General features: G+C 37.7%; 1 protein-coding gene across 1 annotated transcript; it reads left to right on the top strand.

Annotated features, from left to right (window-relative positions):
* The first annotated feature begins 2,082 nt into the window (after positions 1-2,082).
* On the top strand, positions 2,083-18,335 carry LOC137017101 (zinc finger protein 227-like). The gene is made up of 4 exons (XM_067381059.1): positions 2,083-2,159; positions 3,333-3,548; positions 10,790-12,021; positions 18,215-18,335. Exons 2-4 carry the CDS (start codon positions 3,446-3,448, stop codon positions 18,218-18,220), a joined length of 1,341 nt encoding a protein of 446 aa, XP_067237160.1. The 5' UTR covers positions 2,083-2,159; positions 3,333-3,445; the 3' UTR covers positions 18,221-18,335.
* The last annotated feature ends 46 nt before the right edge of the window (positions 18,336-18,381 follow it).

Raw genomic sequence — 18,381 nt, forward strand, 5'->3', positions numbered from 1 at the left:
GTGCGCCTGGATGCCACAGCCCACTGGATGATTATGGCTGAAAAGAAGGGGAGATGCAAGGTACCAGGGTGCACAGGTACACCAAAAGCCAAGTGCCGGAAATGTGATGTTCACCTCTGTTTTACATCCACCAGCAACTGCTTTCTGAGGTTTCACACAGAATAGGAATTCAGAGTATGCTTTGTCAAAAAGAGAAGCTCTGATTCAAACAATATCCAAAAAACCACATAAACACACAAACACACATTCACACACACATACACACAGTCATTCGGATGTTGGTTAATATATAAGTGTTACAATATGTTTATATGAAATGTCAGAAACATTTGGTGTTGTAATTAGTAGTAGTTTGTTTATTTGATTGTTCATTGTTTTTTTTTTTATTGGTTGGAACCATTTGTTATTGATGTTTGTCAAAATAAAACATGTTCTAATGAATATATTACATGTTTTCCTTATTCCACTTATATAGAAAATAAGTTGTTCAGGGGTGGGGGGGGGGACACATTTTATGATGGATATATTATCAGGGACCCCCAAGCTCCCAAAAAATGGGTAAGTACAGGGCCATAGAGGGCTAGGGTTATAAATTGGTATTGTATAAGTATTTAATCTGTGGATAACTAAAAGGTATGTATCACTTCTTATGATCTCTGTTTACTAGTTTATGGCTATTTGGGAAATGTAGGGAAAGAGTGCCTTTTTATTTTGTGTAAAAAAAAAAAAGAACATTTTACTCTTCCTTAAAGGAACACATCTCCTTTTTTGAAAATAGGCTCATTTTCTAACTCCCCTAGAGTTAAACAGTTGAGTTTTACCGTTTTTGAATCCATTCAGCCGATCTCCGGGACTGGCGGTACCACTTTTAGCATAGCTTAGCATAGATCATTGAATCTGATTAGACCGTTAGCATCTTGCTCAAAAATGACCAAAGAATTTCAATATTTTTCCTTTTTAAAACTTGACTCTTCTGTAGTTATATTGTGTACTAAAACTGATGTGGCTAGGAACTATACTCTCATTCTGGCATAATAATCAAGGAACTTTGCTGCCGTACCATGGATGCAACAGGCTCAATGACGTGATGATGATCATTAGGAAATACCATGAAACTCTGCCTGAGGATCAGATTGAATTCACAGGAATCAGACCAAACCATGATGGATCCTTCCAGATGATGAAGAGTGTGGAGATCAAAGAGGAGGAAAAAGGTGATTGTTTCGAGCATCAAAGAACCAATTATCGCCACATGTGGTAATTAAAGCAGTTACACATAGAGACAGATATATCACCTAATTTATGAATTTTAAGTTGTGAACCTTCACCCCTTAAATAAGCAAAGTTTTATGTGTTTGCATTTGAATAGATGGAAAATCCCCACCAAATTGAGAAAGAAAGATTAATGGTGAGTTTGACTGATTAATAATGATCCACTCAATCTTTTCAGTTTTGTGTTGTAAAGTCTAGCTCTCGTTTGGTGTTTAGTAGATGATCCGACACACACTTTGACATTTGACTGTTCCTCCAACAGGACGAGAGTCACGAGACACTGCTGGTGCATCAGACGTCAGTGAAACTCACTATTATTGGGACAATGTTAACCAAGAGGTGATTATATTAGAAGTGGAAAATCAGTGCTGTTTTCTCTATAAGCTCTAGTGTCACACAGAATAAGTTTCATTTACAGTCAATTAAAGATAAGGCCATTTGACCATTCAAAGACAGAAGTTTAGATGTTTAATTGGGATTGTTTTAGATATGCTACTCACCTGGAAATATCAGTTGTAATTAAATATCATAAATTAACTATGTGTGTGTTTCAGTACGAGGACTCGAGAAACAGACTGTCAGCTGTGTCTACAGAAGCTCTGATACAACCAGATGACCTCTGATACAAAGACAGAGGAAGATTCGTGAATAAGATTGGTGATACTTCTGACAATTTATATTTCGAGGGGTTGCTTGAAAACATTTTTAACCTAGGCTATGTAATGACATTTGTCCTTAAGTCGCTTTGTTTGGCGCCACCACTAGAGGGAGCACTAAACGTATTGGATGCAAGTGAACAGAAACCGAGTAAGAAAGCCTAGTGCACGTTTGTTCTCGAGTCTGGAAATGGTTCAATGTTTTAGTGTCCCTTTGACAAGCAGAGCGAGGTATGTTTGATTGTTTTTCTTGTATTTCTTTGGTATGATATTGTCGATTTAATTTGAACAATGTTGAATGTGTAGTTAATGTAACGAGTGTTTGCTTGGTGAATGCTGTTTGAGTTTATTTTCCTTTGATAAGTATGTTGTTTCTTTATTTGTTTTCTTTGTAGTTTTACGATGCTAATGGTGCTGTGATGCTGTTGTTATGGTGCTATGAAGTCAGTGTGTAAACTCGCTGTTGCTTGATGCAGAGAATACTTAAGCAATGAAGTTTATTGCATCTGAGTAAAACTCTCTTTTCTTCGACGCCGCTACATTATTCTCGGTGTGTGTGTGTGTTAATGCACTTTGTTTGATTGACTGATGCACTTCTTGTAAAACACACAACGAAATATTTTTAAATGAGTAGCCTTCTATTTCTACCATTTCTTTTACCGTTACAGAATGAACAGGCATGTTTTTGAAAGCTCACCAAGTCTGCATTTATTTAATCAAAAATTCAGTAAATTAATATTGTGAAATGTCCTATTATTACAAATTAAAATAGCTGTTTTCTATGATCCAGATGACTAACAAAAACACCTTTTCTCATACTCTCGTTTAAAATGGTCTTTATTTTGATATTTTTTATGTTTATACAGTTTTGTGAAAATGATCAATAATGCTGGCGTTGAAATGCACTTTTAAAAAGAGTTGTAATGGATTGTTTACTCAGAGTTTCAATGGGTGGTGCAGATTCTGGTGATGATAGTCTGAGAATCATCAATGTTAACAGAGAAACTGCTGAAAACACTCTTTATTTCATGTCAATAGTTCCTGTTTTCACCTCATTTATTATGCTGATGTCTTCAGATCTGCTGTAAATTGACACTTAAAGCTCATTTCATTGCTGTCAGCAGACTGAGGGAAATTGTTGGTTAAAAGTGCATATATTTCTGTATGCTTTCAACAGTTTTTCTTACCGTTATTTCTATTTACAAGGAATGACATTACATTACTTTATTTCTACGTTTCTTGATATCTAACTGTATTTGTTTGAAAAAGAAGAATAATGTTAGGATTAGCAATAAAAAAATATTTATTTATTAGCAACTTTTAGAATGAATAGAGTGATGGGCAAGTGTCAATTAGTATAAAAACAAATTCAAACTGATATATTTATATATTATTTTTTTTTAGCAAATCAGCTCCTTCCATCTCGGTCACATCATCAGCGATGCTCCTCCCACACTGGGTTTCACAGTCAATGAAGCTCCTCCCACTATAATTCCCCAATAAAGCATCAGGAAGAGATGAAATCTGCAAAGACTGAGTTTATTAAAGAGGACAGTGAGAACATGAGTGATCCAGAACCCTGCAGAATGAAACACACTGAAGATACTGAAGAACAAAGAGGTTGGTGTTTATTCTTCATTCATTCATGATGCTGAAGATCACAAATGTGTGTTTGTTATCAACAAATGGTCAGTAAAGGGAGGTTTGAGAAACTTTCATATTAATTGTCAACCTCAGGTCAAACTAAATTTTATTTTAACCTGCAGGAGGATGTTGGTACACAAATTTGTTCTTTATTTACATTAGTTCAGAGTTAATGTTAGTTTTAGTGTAAAAGATTGTAATTACCTCAACCTAGGGTGTCCGTAGCTGTACTGCAGGGGGTCCGTCAATTAATGTTTGATCACTGATCATTTTTTCTTAAAAAAATTAAAACATGGGTAAAACATTTCAATATAAGCACCCTCAAACAAGCAGGAGCACCCTCAGCTGATATTGTAATAATATAATATGATTGGCGAAACAGATTTGGGAAACCCTCCATTGCATTTTGAGCTCTCGAAAACGTGAAATGGTCCGATTTACGGCATATTTCTGAGAAATGTAGCCAATCACAGACAAGTTTGTTGACGCTTTGAACGCAATGTTGGCCAATCAGGAGTTTTTAAGTTATAATCCACTCAGCGCTCAAAACACTGGAGTTTGCTGAGTTCTGCTCACTGAATCCTCTCATTAACAAACAAAGACACGATGTAAGTAAGATATTCATTATGCAGTGTAGATAACTTTATTTATATAAAGGTAACGTTGTGAGATTGCAAATGATGATGAGTGACAGTTTTCTAGTAACTGTAAGAGAGGGAGCGGTCACACTTTTTATGTGAAAAAAAGCTTCAAAAATTAAATATTGGGGGAAAAAAGCATGTGTATCTAATTACAGACACAGTGTTTTTAAATGGTCTGAATCAGTGGTGTAGTCTACGTGATACGCAGGTATACGCCGTATACCCACTAGGAAAGATCAAGGATTTCCGTATACCCACTTAAAAAAGCACAAGGATACGTAACCATCCAATAAATCACAATAAGATTTGTGGTTTGTTGCTTTTGACATGAAACAAAGTTTCATATTTCAAATTCTGCCCATTTTACAACGAAATAAAAAAAACAACATAAATACCGTTTTGGCGCTCTTTGATGTGTAACGCCGGTAGCGTAAAGCACACATGAACTGACCCTCTACTCTGTTTTCATACCAGTTTCAGCGTTGAATAAACATGAATGAACTTCTAAAGGTATGTTAAAAGATACAGAACAGCTTAATGAAATCCATATCATGTCTTGTGTATTCGCATAATCGGTGTTTCAACTGCAGAAAGACGTTAATAACAGCTTGTAAACAATGTCACGTAACGTCAAATTTAGGCTAATGTTCAGGCATGAAAATCCCTCACCTTTCGGCGAAATTCGCCGTTTTGAAACCAAAATAGGTGACCTACTTGAATCGTGTAGATTCGATGAGAATTTTTTTTTGAAAGGAAATATTAACGCGAAGAGCCTTGCATCACAGACCACCATCAGAAGCTGAAAGCACGCCTGGCCTCGGCGATTTACCTGACTGAATTTGGTGAGTGATGGCAGGGCTCGACAGGACTGCCCGATGGCCCGGGGCCAGTGTGAACGATCGACGCTCGGGACAGTAGACGCACCGGTCACTTGCCCGATCGGGCCAGTGCTGTAGGGTGTGCGTTATATATCGTCTATAATATCGTAGGCTAAATATTGTGTCTTATGTTACTAGAAACAGCATAGTTATTGTTACCTACGGTTAAAGTGTACGCTTTCACTGCGTGATTTAGTCTATTAAAATGCCCCCAAAATTCAAGATAAGTTGCAAAAATGTATGGCCCTGTATATATTTCATATATAATTTAATAAAGTTAATCAATATTACACAAAGAGCTCCGTTTTTCTCCAAATATTAGCATGATTACAAATGTGATATTGATTTTATTCAGCATACAATTTAATGAACAAGAACTTAATATCAAGTGACTTACATTTTAGACACCAAATCGTCTGTTTCGCTGTATCTCGCCAACGAAAATAGTTCCAAAGTCCACCGAATTGTTTTGCGTCTCTCAGCAACACTTCCTGAATGAATCAGCTGCTTGAATGAATCGGTTGAATCTCAATGATTCGCTCATTAACAGTGATTCGCTGCCACCTACTGGCGGGTTAAATTTCACATTTAAAGTGTCTTCATTTTTAAAAATTTCAAATAACAGTATTTAAAGTTTTATATTTTGAACATTAAAAAAATGTTTATGCATCTGTAACTGCTCTTGATTAACTTTAATAAAGTTATCTATTCTATAGTTATACATTAGATTACAATTTCTGTACCTGAAAATCTTCTGTTTAAACCTACATAAAAAACTTGAAAAGCACCATTTCATTTATATGTTTGTTCTGTTGTATTTATTTGTGCTATTACTCGTAATTTGATTATTTGTTACTATTTTACTACTTACTGTTTATTTGTCTAATAATATTTAAAATATATCTAGTAGCTTTTGGTGTCATAACCTTATGTATTGAAGTTAAATTTATCAAAAACAATGAAATCAATAACTATGCTTATTTTATAGGCCCATTTTCTTGTCTTTTACTTTTATTAATTTTTTTGTTGTGGGGCCTGGAAAATTTCGGCGGGTCAAGTAAAAATTTGAACTACTGGCCCAACTGGGCCAGCAGAAAAAATCCTTAGCGTTGAGCCCTGAATGGTTTCAATAATTTTAATATTTTCTGGTATATAAGTTACCCAGGAGCTCTGTTGACATAGACTTAGCTAACGTTAGCTACAGCTTGATGAATTGAGTCATTGAACACAGTAGGAGAGAACACAACGTTAGCCAGCTAGCTAAAGCTCTGGTGGAAATCTATTAGCTAATGCTACCGTTTTTGAGGAGTTAGATTTTGAGGTGAGGGGACTGACAAGGCAGAAGGTAAAGTGGTCCACCTTTCTAATAAGTAGACCTGCCAACCTGTACACAATTTACGTAGCGGATACGCATTTTGACTTCAAAGTACGCTGGTACGATTTGTAACTCTAAGCTACGCAAAAACCTGATGACGCCTCTGTGCACGCGCAGTCCTCAAATCAAGCAACAGCAAAAGAAGAAGATTTCGACCAATCATAGCGTTAGGTTCTTCCCCCAAATATACTGTAAATGTTAGACCCAGTGACAGGCTGGCATGAAATGGCTTGCATAATACTTAGTAAGGAGGCCATAATCATTTTTGTCTCATGGCTGAAGTTAAGTTTCTCCAGCTCTCCCCAGGTTGGCAAAAAAAGCATCTCAAAATGCATCAGATTGATGCTTTAAAATGTGGAATATTTAAATTTTTCTTCCGGGGGAGCATGCGACCGGACCCCCCTAGAGGGGTAATATCCTTCTCACCTTTTTCACCCCTGACCCGTTTTCATGCCTGAAATGTTACCTCAGAACAAATTTCAATATTCAGTGACCATAAACTCGTGACCAAAAATGAACTCGAGAGGAGCATTTAGTTAAATGTATGCACCATATTACATATTAATTATAATTTTTAATGTTCTTCAATAGCCTATATAATGACTGTTTGAATAAATCCATCAAGTTGGCAGCCACCATTTAAATGTTTATATTTAAAAAAATACATAAAAAAAAAAAAAAGAATTAAGTTAGGCCTAGGAGGCCTATTATAACTTAATTATTACAATATAATATGTCGGGGGGTCGGGGGGTTCACAGTATACTCACTACAAAAAACTAGACTACACCACTGGTCTGAATAGCTTAGTCTTTATTGCAATCAACAAACTGGTTTATTGGAAAATTAGGTAAATGTGATAACTGCATGAAAATATAAATACAACATTAAAAAGTCAACCATTGATGGTTTTGTGTCGATGTATAGCGAGTAGAGAATGAACAGCTAACAGTTCACCGGAAATCCCAGAGCAGCCTTAACAACAACCAAGAAGTAACCGTGCATATAGTCCATTGCAAAGGCCTAGTTCAGACTAGCACAGGACAAAAAATATGATGCATGCAATTTACATGCAGACCATTATACTAAAAAATATTTGTATCATTATAATTTTTAAATTCCATTCCAGTTATTTGTGAAGGTAATGACTTGTAAATAATCTTAAATGTCCCATTGTACATTATTCTTATGGTGGAGCCACTGCTTACACATTACATCTGCACTTTATTAGAGAATCTGCACTCATTTCCGATACGCAGTGATGATTTTTAAATCTCTCAGTAATATTAAAATGTGATATTTTAGTAAATTTAAAGCTAAAGCTCAAGTAAATGTTTAATTGTCCATCTCACAGAAAAATTCAAATGTGAATTTCTAATAAACTTGCAGCTAAAGTTCAGGTAAATATCCATTGTATGCATATTTGAGTAAATCTGTCAAGTTGACAGCCACTATTTAAATGTTTATATTTAAAAACAACAAAAACAACAACAAAAGAATTAGAGTAGAAATTATTTTAAAGTTAGTAGACCTGTTAAAACTTTATTATTTTTAACATTCCCTTAAGTGTAATTTAATTTTGTATACAAATCAGTTCATTTTAACCTTCAATATTAACGTGTTACTCATGTTTATTTTACAGTTTTTTTTTTTTTTTTTCGTGAGAAAATTTGCCATGTACTGTACCTGATATATATCCAAAATAACTGATGTTGAATTGAATGGCAAGCTTGTGAATCAAAATGCATAACTATGACAGACTGACAGGAAATGGTGCAAAACAAATGGTGAAAAGTCCAAACAGGGTGATATTGTGACATACTGATCTTCGTTATTTCTAAGCTTTACTTTAGTTTGTATACAGCGCACAAGGTTTATGCGCAAGCTCCAAGTCTTATTCACTGTTTTAAGTGTATCTCTGTGGCAGAATTACAGCGCCACATACTGGTCTGGCATGTACACTACATCGTTTTGAGTCGTTTCAGTGGTTTTGTGTGTACGCAGATATTTCTTGAGACGAGGGAAAAAAAAGATCGGATTGTTGGTTGGTGATTGACACTAAACAGTAGAAAATCAGTCCAGTCTCTCCAGCTGTAAAATGTCATTGGCTGTTAAAGTCTTGTGTTGCTTATAATAAATTGACATGTTGATAACACACACATAAGCATTGTTTCAGAATATTCTCAATTACATGTAGCAGAGATCAGTTGCATATGCATTAGTGAGTGTGGTGGTGCTTATGTGGTGTCGCTCTGGGCTATGAGGGGAAAAATCATGGTATACTCAGTACAAAAAAACTAGACTACATCACTGTGCATGCATCGTTAGTGTTAGCATTAGCAAACCCAGCTAACAAGGTGATAGTTATTCTGCTCTTGTGGTATACAGAGCTGAAGTGTGGACTTATTTTGGCTTCAACTGTAAAGAAGTTACTAAGGAGATCAACAACCCTTTACCTGTTATTATCAATCTAAATGAATTTCCTGCAAAATATAGGAGCTTGTTAAAACTCAAATGTGATATTTTACTGGAACAGCGTGTTCTTTATTTATTACAGTTTGTTCAATTAATTGTCATTATAATTTTATTTAAATAGCCTACCCTTTACTGTGTTAGTAATTACTGTGCTGCTAATTTCAGATTTGGGAGTGATTTGTCAGAAACAAAGTGTGGTTTTGTGGTTCTGTAGTTTATTAAAAGTCTATTAATTCTGAACGTGTCATGTGTCCATGTTGTACCAAATGCACAGCAACAAACCCGCCATGTGTGAAATTGATTGGTTGAACGCTCTTTGACATTCAAAATGCAAACAGACAGACTCTTAATCTGAGTTTTTGTCCTTACCATCCTCGACAGCGACACGCAAATGTTCTGTTTTTGAAACGGTTTCTATTTCCTCTGCAACGTCGCGGCTGGAATAGCAACACACTCTCTTCTGGTTGACTTGGTTTTTGATTAATTTTTTATCGATTCTCACTGTCGCTTTGTGTCTGGTGTGGACGGTCAAATTGCTTGTTGCTGGAATCTTACCGCATCGCGTCTGGTCACGACATGGTGTTACTCATTCTCTCTCCTCAACATTATAGCTACGTCCCCTAATGCTGATTGGTTACCTGATTGTTGTTGGCGTCAACAGACTAACTTCCAAAGTGTTTTTCTAAAATCTTCTTACTCCACCTTGAAATTCTCAGTACAGTAACATGGGATTTGTTTTGTTTTAAAAATTATAACTGAAGATCGTTAACATTCACTAATTTATAAAAAGGCATCAAAGTGATATTTTATAGCAGTTGTCTAGTTTCTGCTATAAATAATAATTAATAATCCATTACATCTATATAGCGCTTTTCTAGGTACTCAAAGCAGTTTAGTGCTTTGAGTACCTCCACCACTTTCACCACCACCAATGTGCAGCATCCACCTGGATGATGCGACGGCAGCCATATTGCACCAGAACAACCACCACACACCAGCTAATTGGTGAAGAGGAGAAGGAATGATGAAGCCAATCGGAATATGGGGATGTTTAGGAGGCCATGTTAATGGACAGAGGTCAGTGGGAAAATTTGGCCAGGATGTCGGGGTTAAACCCCTGCTCTTTTTGAAAGACTTCCTGATTTTTAAAGACCACAGATGCTCCCTTTCCACCAAGGCAGTTTGAGTGCTGGTTTGGAGCCAGAGTCTAGTTTCAAATCAGTTCTTTGTCTTTCGACACCCAAAGCACCAGCTCCGAACCAGGAAAAGTGGTTTGTAAGTAGCACAAAAACATTGCAGAGCTAGAAGTAAGAACCGCTTGCCAAACAAGAAACTTGTGACTGCCATTTTTGAAATGGCAGCTAATCGAGCTAATAGCAGCTCGACTGTAATCTCCGTCCTTAAAAAAAAAATATGGCAAGCTGTGATTGGATGCCAATGAAGGCTTGTTCAAGATCCATCGGAGCAGCGGGTGACATCTGAGTGCCGCAGATCCACGGGAGCGTTTGAAGAGCATACGACTCCTTGTACTTTTGGATCATTCTCACGGTGATTTGATGTCATGCGCTGATCGCTCTGCGGGAAGCCGATGCATCTCGAACAAGCTTGGTGTGTTTGTGTTTGCCGAACCACACAGACCACAGGGTGAGCACCTCCTGCTGGCCTCACTAACACCTCTTCCAGTAGCAACCTAATTTTCCCAGGAGGTCTCCCATCCAGCTTCAGTGGGCAACCAGTCTTGGGCTACAGGGTGATATGGCTGCTGGTAATGCTGATATGGCTTACATCAGGGCTCCCTTTTATGTATATATGAAAATTTCTCTCTTTGGATCTTTTTTCTTCTATTTTAGATATGATTAAAGAGGAGGAGGAGAGTGAAGAACTGAGTGAAGTGGAGGAGAAACCTCATGTCAAACCTGGAGAAAAACCTTTGAGTCTCTCAAAGACTAAAAATACATTTTCAAAGAAAACAAGAGCCAATAAATCTTTCACCTGCACTCAGTGTGGAAAGAGTTTCTCAACCAAACAAAGTCTTGATGTTCACATGAGGATCCACAATGGAGAGAAGCCATTCACATGTGATCAGTGTGGGAAGAGATTCTCAAACAATCGTAATCTTGAGATTCACATGAGGATCCATAGTGGAGAGAGACCGTTCACATGTGATCAGTGTGGAAAGAGCTTCACAACCAAACAAAGTCTTGATGTTCACATTAGAGTTCATACTGGTGAGAAGCCGTTCACATGTGATCAGTGTGGAAAGAGATTCTCAAACAATCGTAATCTTGAGCTTCACATGAGGATCCACACTGGAGAGAGACCATTCGCATGTGATCAATGTGAGAAGAGTTTCACACAAAAGGGAAGTCTTAAGGAACACATGAAGAAACACACTGGAGAGAAGCCCTATATATGTAGTCAATGTGGAAACAATTTCACATACAAACAAAGTCTTGATGTTCACATGACAGTTCATACTGGAGAGAAGCCATTCAAGTGTGAACAGTGTGGGAAAGGTTTCACAACCAATTATAGTCTTGAGATTCACATGAGGATCCACACTGGAGAGAAGCCATTCACATGTGATCAATGTGGCAAAACGTTTCTTACCTCATCAAACCTGAAGAAACACCTGACAGTTCATATGAAGGAGAAGCCATATTCATGTTCTGTGTGTGGAAAGAGTTTTTCACAGCGGCAAAGTTTACAGACACATCAGAAAATATGTACTTGTTTGAGAGAGTATGTGTGCTTTGAGTGTGAGAAGACTTTTACTACAGCAAATGTTTTTAAAAAACACCAGAGAATTCACACTAGAGAAAAGTCTTACAAGTGTTCAGATTGCGACAAAAAATTCAGTCTGTCAGCATCTCTGAAAAGACATGAGATGATCCACACTGGAGAAAAACCTCACAAGTGTTTACATTGTGGCAAGAGATTCAATGTGTCAGCAAATCTGAAAACACATGAAAGGATCCACACGGGAAAAAAACATCACAAGTGTTCACACTGTGACAAGAGATTCAATCGGTCAACAAATCTGAAAAGGCATGAGAAGATCCACATCAGAGAGAAGCCGCAGGTGTGTAAGACTAAAGAAACTGGAAGATAGGGCTGCTCTCTGAAAAAATTCAGGAAATTAACATTTGAATTCCTTGCAAAATTATTATCCCCACTAGGGCTGGGTATCGTTCAAAAATTTTCGATACCGAGACGATACGATACCTTGACTTCGATACCGATACCTAAACGATACCTTTTTCGATACCAATTTTATAAAATCTGTTTAAACAAGATTACATAACCTCAAAAAAAAAAAAAAAATTTGTTTTATATTTTAATTTTGTTGACTTTTTTCAGACTCAAAGACTCATCTCCTGAGCCACTGCGGGGAATAAAAAAGCACAAATTAACTAAATTTACCCAACACAATAAATCAGTGCAAATAGTTTTAATAAAGTTTAGTTTTCAATGCAAAAATTCAGTATGTGAGGCTCTTTTTAAATCACTCAGCAATTGTTCTTCTTCAAAAAATTAATTATTATTAACAAGATCAAAGCGGAAGTAAGAGTGACGCAAGTTCGTTGAAATAAGAGTTCTGTGTCTTTATTAAAATCAACACATTAATGATTCATCTCTCATCCACCTGCAATTAATTTGAATGTTATTTTTTTATTACTTGGCCCGACCCGCAGATTATCCGCAGTATCAGGAGGATGCTGATACCCCTTTTTCAGCAGAATTGTTTGCGTTCTGGAGCCAGAGGCAGAGCCTGTGCTCGTGCAGGCGAACGAGCCTGTCACGAACCGGTCGCGTGTTTCCATAGACTTGAGGGACGAACGCTGATGTAAAGCTGCTGTGTGTTGTACCTGTCCATAACTAGTCTAAAAAACATTGCGCGTTCCGCTGTTTCTGCAGGCAGTGCGACACTTTTGTTTTCTGTTAACAGTATTATCTGTAGTGAACCGGTTGCTCACATAAACAGCTGTTTCTCACCCGTCCATTCGGAGATAAACTGAAAACGAAACCGTTGATTCACTCGCCCTCTCGCACATAGGGTCTCTCTCGCGCGTATAGTTTTATATATTTAGATATAAATAATAATGTAGTGCAACGTTACTTGCTCCTCAACGAGACAGCGAAAGCATTTCGCCGCCCCTCTACTCGGCTCCATTCTGAGGTACCGAAATTTGGTACCGAATGACAAGACACTTTTCGATACTCGGTAGTATCGAGGCAGTTCGATCGGTACCTAAAAAGTATCGAGTTCGGTACCCAGCCCTAATCCCCACAGAGACGCCATCACAAGAAGTTGGATCACCTCAATGTTGTCTTAATTTACATTTCTTTCCCTTTGCCCCTCTTATCTTTTCTCCCCATGCTGAAATCACCTGAAATTTTACCCAAAAGTCTATAAGGTTTAATATGAACAATTTTCATAAAACACTATGCATGTTTGGTATCATTTTAAATGTCTCAGTGCGACTGGTACAAAGGTCTCATTCCTGCAGAGGTGAACGTATTATGTGTCATAAGGTTCATCAATGTCAAGTCAAGTCACCTTTATTATGTCAAAGCAGCTTTACATTGATAACTGGTATATAATATTGGCTGCATAGCAGCTCTTAAAGAAAATGGTGTCAATGCAGGCAGATCAAAGCACTGTTAAATATCAAATGTCAAGTGTCCCCAACTAAGCAAGCCAAAGGTGACAGTGGCAAGGAACCCAAACTCCAACAGGTGACATCAGGTGTCAAACAGGTGTTAAAATGGAGAAGAAAAAAAACCTTGGGAGAAACTAGGCTTAGTCGGGGGGCCAGTTCTCCTCTGGCGAACAGTGCCACTGGTTGTCGTGTCAATGAGGCCTTCACAATGCATGATCTAGTTGACTCAATCTCTGCTGATACTTCAGGGCTGCATTGTGGTCATGTCAAGGCGCAGGTCCTCGATCTCACCTGGATACGGCCCAGATCCGGTTGACTACGATAAACCTCGGGATAAACAGAAAGACTAATATTAGCGTAGATGCCATTTTTCTTCTGATGTAACGAGAACATCTGGTGTTATAGGAAGTGTTCCCGGTTCCGGCTGACCTAATTTATGCAGCCTAATAATCCTTTAACGGATTTGAAAATATAAATTTATGATGTGTTATGTGTATGCCAGGTTAAAGAGATGCGTTTCTAGTCTAGATTTAAACTGCAGATGTGTCTGCTTCCCTAAAAATGCTAGGAAGAAATAGGAGAAGGATCTACTGCCTGCGGTTGATTTTGATATTCTAGGTTTATCAGCTTGCCTGAATTCTGAGATCGCAATAGACGTGAAGGCCTATAATGCTTTAATAGCTCGCTCAGGTACTGGGGAGCTAAACCATTTAGTGCTTTGTAAGTAATTAGCAAGATGTTTCACAGGAAGCCAATGCAGTGATGACAGAACTGGGCTAATATGGTCACACTTCCTAGTTCTAGTAAGAACTCTAGCAGTTGAATTTTGTACGAGCTGTAGTTTATTTATCAAGCGGGAGGAACAACCACCCAGTAGAGCATTACAGTAATCTAGCATCGAGGTCATGAACGCATGAACTAACTGTTCTGCATTCTTCATTGAGAGCATATGTCGTAGTTTAGATATATTTTTAAGATGGAAGAATGCGGTTTTATAGATGCTAGTAACATGGCCTTCAAATGAAAGATTGGTATCAAAGAGCATACCCGGGTTCCTAGCTGACGACAAAGACTTAACAGAGCAGCGATTGAGTGTTAGACAGTATTATAGGTTATTATGTGAAGAAGTTTTTGGTCCAAAAATCAGAATCTCTATTTTTTCTGAATTTAGTAGTAGGAAATTACTACTTTTTATATCAGTTACGCATTCCATTAATTTTGCGAATTGGTAAGTTTCGTCAGGGTGCGAAGGGATATAGAGCTGAGTATCATCAGCGTAACAATGAAAACTAACGCCACGCTTCCTGATTATATCTCCCAAGGGTAGCATGTACAGAGTGAAAAGCAACGGTCCTAGTACTGTGCCTTGCGGTACTCCATGATACTCTGATAAGAGCAAATCATTAGTAACTCTAATGAGAGCAGTCTCAGTACTATGGTCTATGATCTAAATCCTGTCTGAAATACCCTTACAGATACTATTTAATTCTAAAAAGGAACATAGTTGTGATGAAACTGCCTCTTCTAGTATTTTTGACAGAAACGTGAGATTTGAGATCGATCTCTACGATCAAGTTGTGGTTTTTTAATAAGAGGTTTAATAATAGCCAGCTTAAACTTTTTTGGTATGTATCCTAGTAATAAAGATGAATTGACGATATTAAGAAAGAGGATCTATGACCTCTGGAAGCATCTCTTTCAATAGCTTGGTCAGTATAGGGTTTAACATACATGTTGTTGATTTTGATGATTTAACAAGTTTAGACAATTCTTCCTCTCCTAAAGCAGTAAATGAATTGAAGTTTTCCTCAGGGATACTACAATGCACTGTCTGACGTGATACTGTATTACACGGCCACGTAACACCCTCACCTTTAAGTGAATAAATAGTAGAAAAAAATAAATACCTTCTTTACTTGAAGTAAAGGGTACATACAATTTATTAAATTTAAACACAGGATAAGGCATCAGCAATAAGGTTATCATTACCACGAATGTGTAGAATTAACCCACGAGCCTGTAATAACAAACTCCAGCGCATCAGACGTTGGTTATTATTCTTCATTCGGTTCAGTAATACCAACAGATAAGAAACGGGATAAGAAACAGAACCAATATAAACATCGAAATGTTAAAGTCCAAGGATAATAACAAACGTGATACTCAACACCAACTTGATCACATTGAAGGAGAACCGTCACCGGTATCACTTGCATCAACAGCAAGTAGAAACTGGGACGAAACTTCAGGAGCAGAGAGAACAGGAAAATTTGTCAAAAGTGCTTTGATTTTCTTAACTCCATTGACACGTTCCACGTTCCATCCACTCAAACGGTACCTTAGGACTAGGAAGATCCGTTAAGAGAGAGGCGACAGCAGAGAAGGTTTTGCAAAAACTCCTGTAATACCCAACCATACCCATGAATCGACGAAGCTCTCGGCGCAACGTAGGCACAGGAAAATTAATAATAGCCACGACTTTCAATTCGACAGGGCGAACTTGTCCGCCACCAACAATCTTTCCCAAGTATGTTACCTTTGCACGACCAAATTCGCACTTGGCTAAATTAGCCGTAAGGTTAGCAAGAGACAGACAACGGAACAATAAGTCAAGTTGTTCTAAATGCTCTGACCAAGACGTGCTATAAACAACCAAGTCATCCAAGTATGCCTCTACATTATGCATGCCATCAATAACACGATTTACTAATCGTTGGAAGGTTGCCGGTGCATTTCGTAAACTGAAAGCCATTACGGTTTAATGTAGGAAATGGTCTGGTGTTACAAATGCACTGATCTCTTTCGCACGATCTGACAAAGGCACCTGCCAGTAACCTTTAAGCAGGTCGATTTTAGTAACGAAATCAGCATTTCCAACGCGATCCACGCAATCTTCCATACGAGGCAATGGATAACCATCTGGTTTTACAGCATTCACGCGACTAAAATCAGTACAAAAACGAAATGTACCGTCTGACTTTTTGACCAGCAAACAGGGTGAGCTCCAAGAGCTGAAGCTTGGCTCTGCGATGTTATCAAGCATGAACGTCACCTCTTTTTGCAGCTGAGTTCGTTTCTCAGGACTTACCTGTTCCGTGTGCTGTTTAATAGGCAAAGAATTGCCAACGTCAATCTCATGTTCGATCAGTGTAGTACGAGAGGGAACATCAGAAAACGGATTACCATACGTCCGAATAATGTCACATCAGCACGTTCAGTAACGTTCAGATAGGAAAGAAATGAGTCAAGGTTTCGTATTTGAGAATTTTTCAACCTTCCTGCCACCAGTTCTATAGAAGGGAAATTAACCCCATCCTCCTCCTCAAGTGTGGATAAAGCAACAGAGTTATCAGGGACGGCAGACAGGTCAGGACAGGTCAGAAGTTCAGCACCGGACAGCTCCTGCTCTGGCATCCACCAATACAATGCGTCGCTGCTGTAAACAGGTTAGGCTGTAGGCTACACTTCAGCCAAAATGTATTAATTTAAAAAAGTAACGGACAACGCACCATATGGTAATGGTAACGGAGTTCATTTATTTAAAAAGTAATGCGTTACAGTATTAGTTACTGTCAAAAGTTACTGCGTTACAGTAACGCGTTACTGCCCAACACTGCTTACTACATTAATAAACAGTGACCTGTTTAAGTAACTCCACTACCTGTTACTGTTAAAATTAAAAATTAATCATATAAGGAAAACATATTGAACAAAACAATGAAAGATCAAAAATATAAACTAAACTACAACAAAATACAGACTAAACGCCCCATGGGAGCGGACGATAAGTGTTTGAGGGGAAACGCAGAGAGAGAGAGACACCGGCGAAACCAGCCCAGCGAGAGAGATTCCATTGTCGCCATCCACACTATTTATGCCAGAAACACGTGGCGTCATCGTGCTTCCACCAATCCAGAACTTCAACGCCATCTATGGGTCTTTAAAATAAAACTACGCCACGTAACACAAAGTCAATTTGTACCACTGTAGTTGAGGTCAAGAAAAAAAATCATGACACTATTATAATGGCCTCATGACAGCCAATGTCAAAACCAACCACATGACAGTTTAATGTAATGTTAACCCATAAAGCTAAATAATGTCAAGTTGTTATAACAAAGACACTGATAGGTTATGATGTATTGATTTGTCAAGTTGTCCTAACACAGACATCTCAAACAATGTCAACTTTGCATTAAAAATGGCATAATTGGGCGAATGACATTTATTGACAGTTGTCATAAACATGCATAAAAACCCCTTCATGTTCCTGAAATGCCTTAATGCTGATTAGTTACGTGATTTTATTTGTTGGGGTCACCTGAATAACTTCCAAATAGTGATGTTCAAAATCTACTTACTCCACCTTGAAGTTCTCACTACAGAAACATGGGATTTGTCAATATTGTTTTAAAAATAATAATTGAAGATCAATGATCCTCATTCTTAGAAAGTTTCAGGGACATTACTTAACATTCATTAATTTATAAAAAGGCATCAAAGTAATGACTATATTTTGTTGCAGTTGTCTAATTTATGCTATTACATCAGGGCTCATTTTTATGTTAATATGTGTATTTCTCTCTTTGGATCTTTTTTCTTTCATTTTAGATATGATTAAAGAGGAGGAGGAGAGTGAAGAACTGAGTGAAGTGGAGGAGAAACATCATGACAAACCTGGAGAAAAACCTTTGAGTCGCTCAAAGACTAAAAAGACATTTTTAAAGAAAAGAAGAGCCAATAAATCTTTCACCTGCACTCAGTGTGGAAAGAGTTTC

The sequence above is a fragment of the Chanodichthys erythropterus genome, chromosome 3 (assembly GCF_024489055.1).
Source record: "Chanodichthys erythropterus isolate Z2021 chromosome 3, ASM2448905v1, whole genome shotgun sequence".
NCBI lineage: Eukaryota > Metazoa > Chordata > Actinopteri > Cypriniformes > Xenocyprididae > Chanodichthys > Chanodichthys erythropterus.

Bases quoted from the DNA above. Each gene is read 5' to 3' on its own strand.
- LOC137017101 (XM_067381059.1), top strand. From the start codon at position 3,446: ATGAAATCTGCAAAGACTGAGTTTATTAAAGAGGACAGTGAGAACATG. The intron at 3,549-10,789 runs GTTGGTGTTTAT...CTTCTATTTTAG, and splicing joins AGATACTGAAGAACAAAGAG to ATATGATTAAAGAGGAGGAG.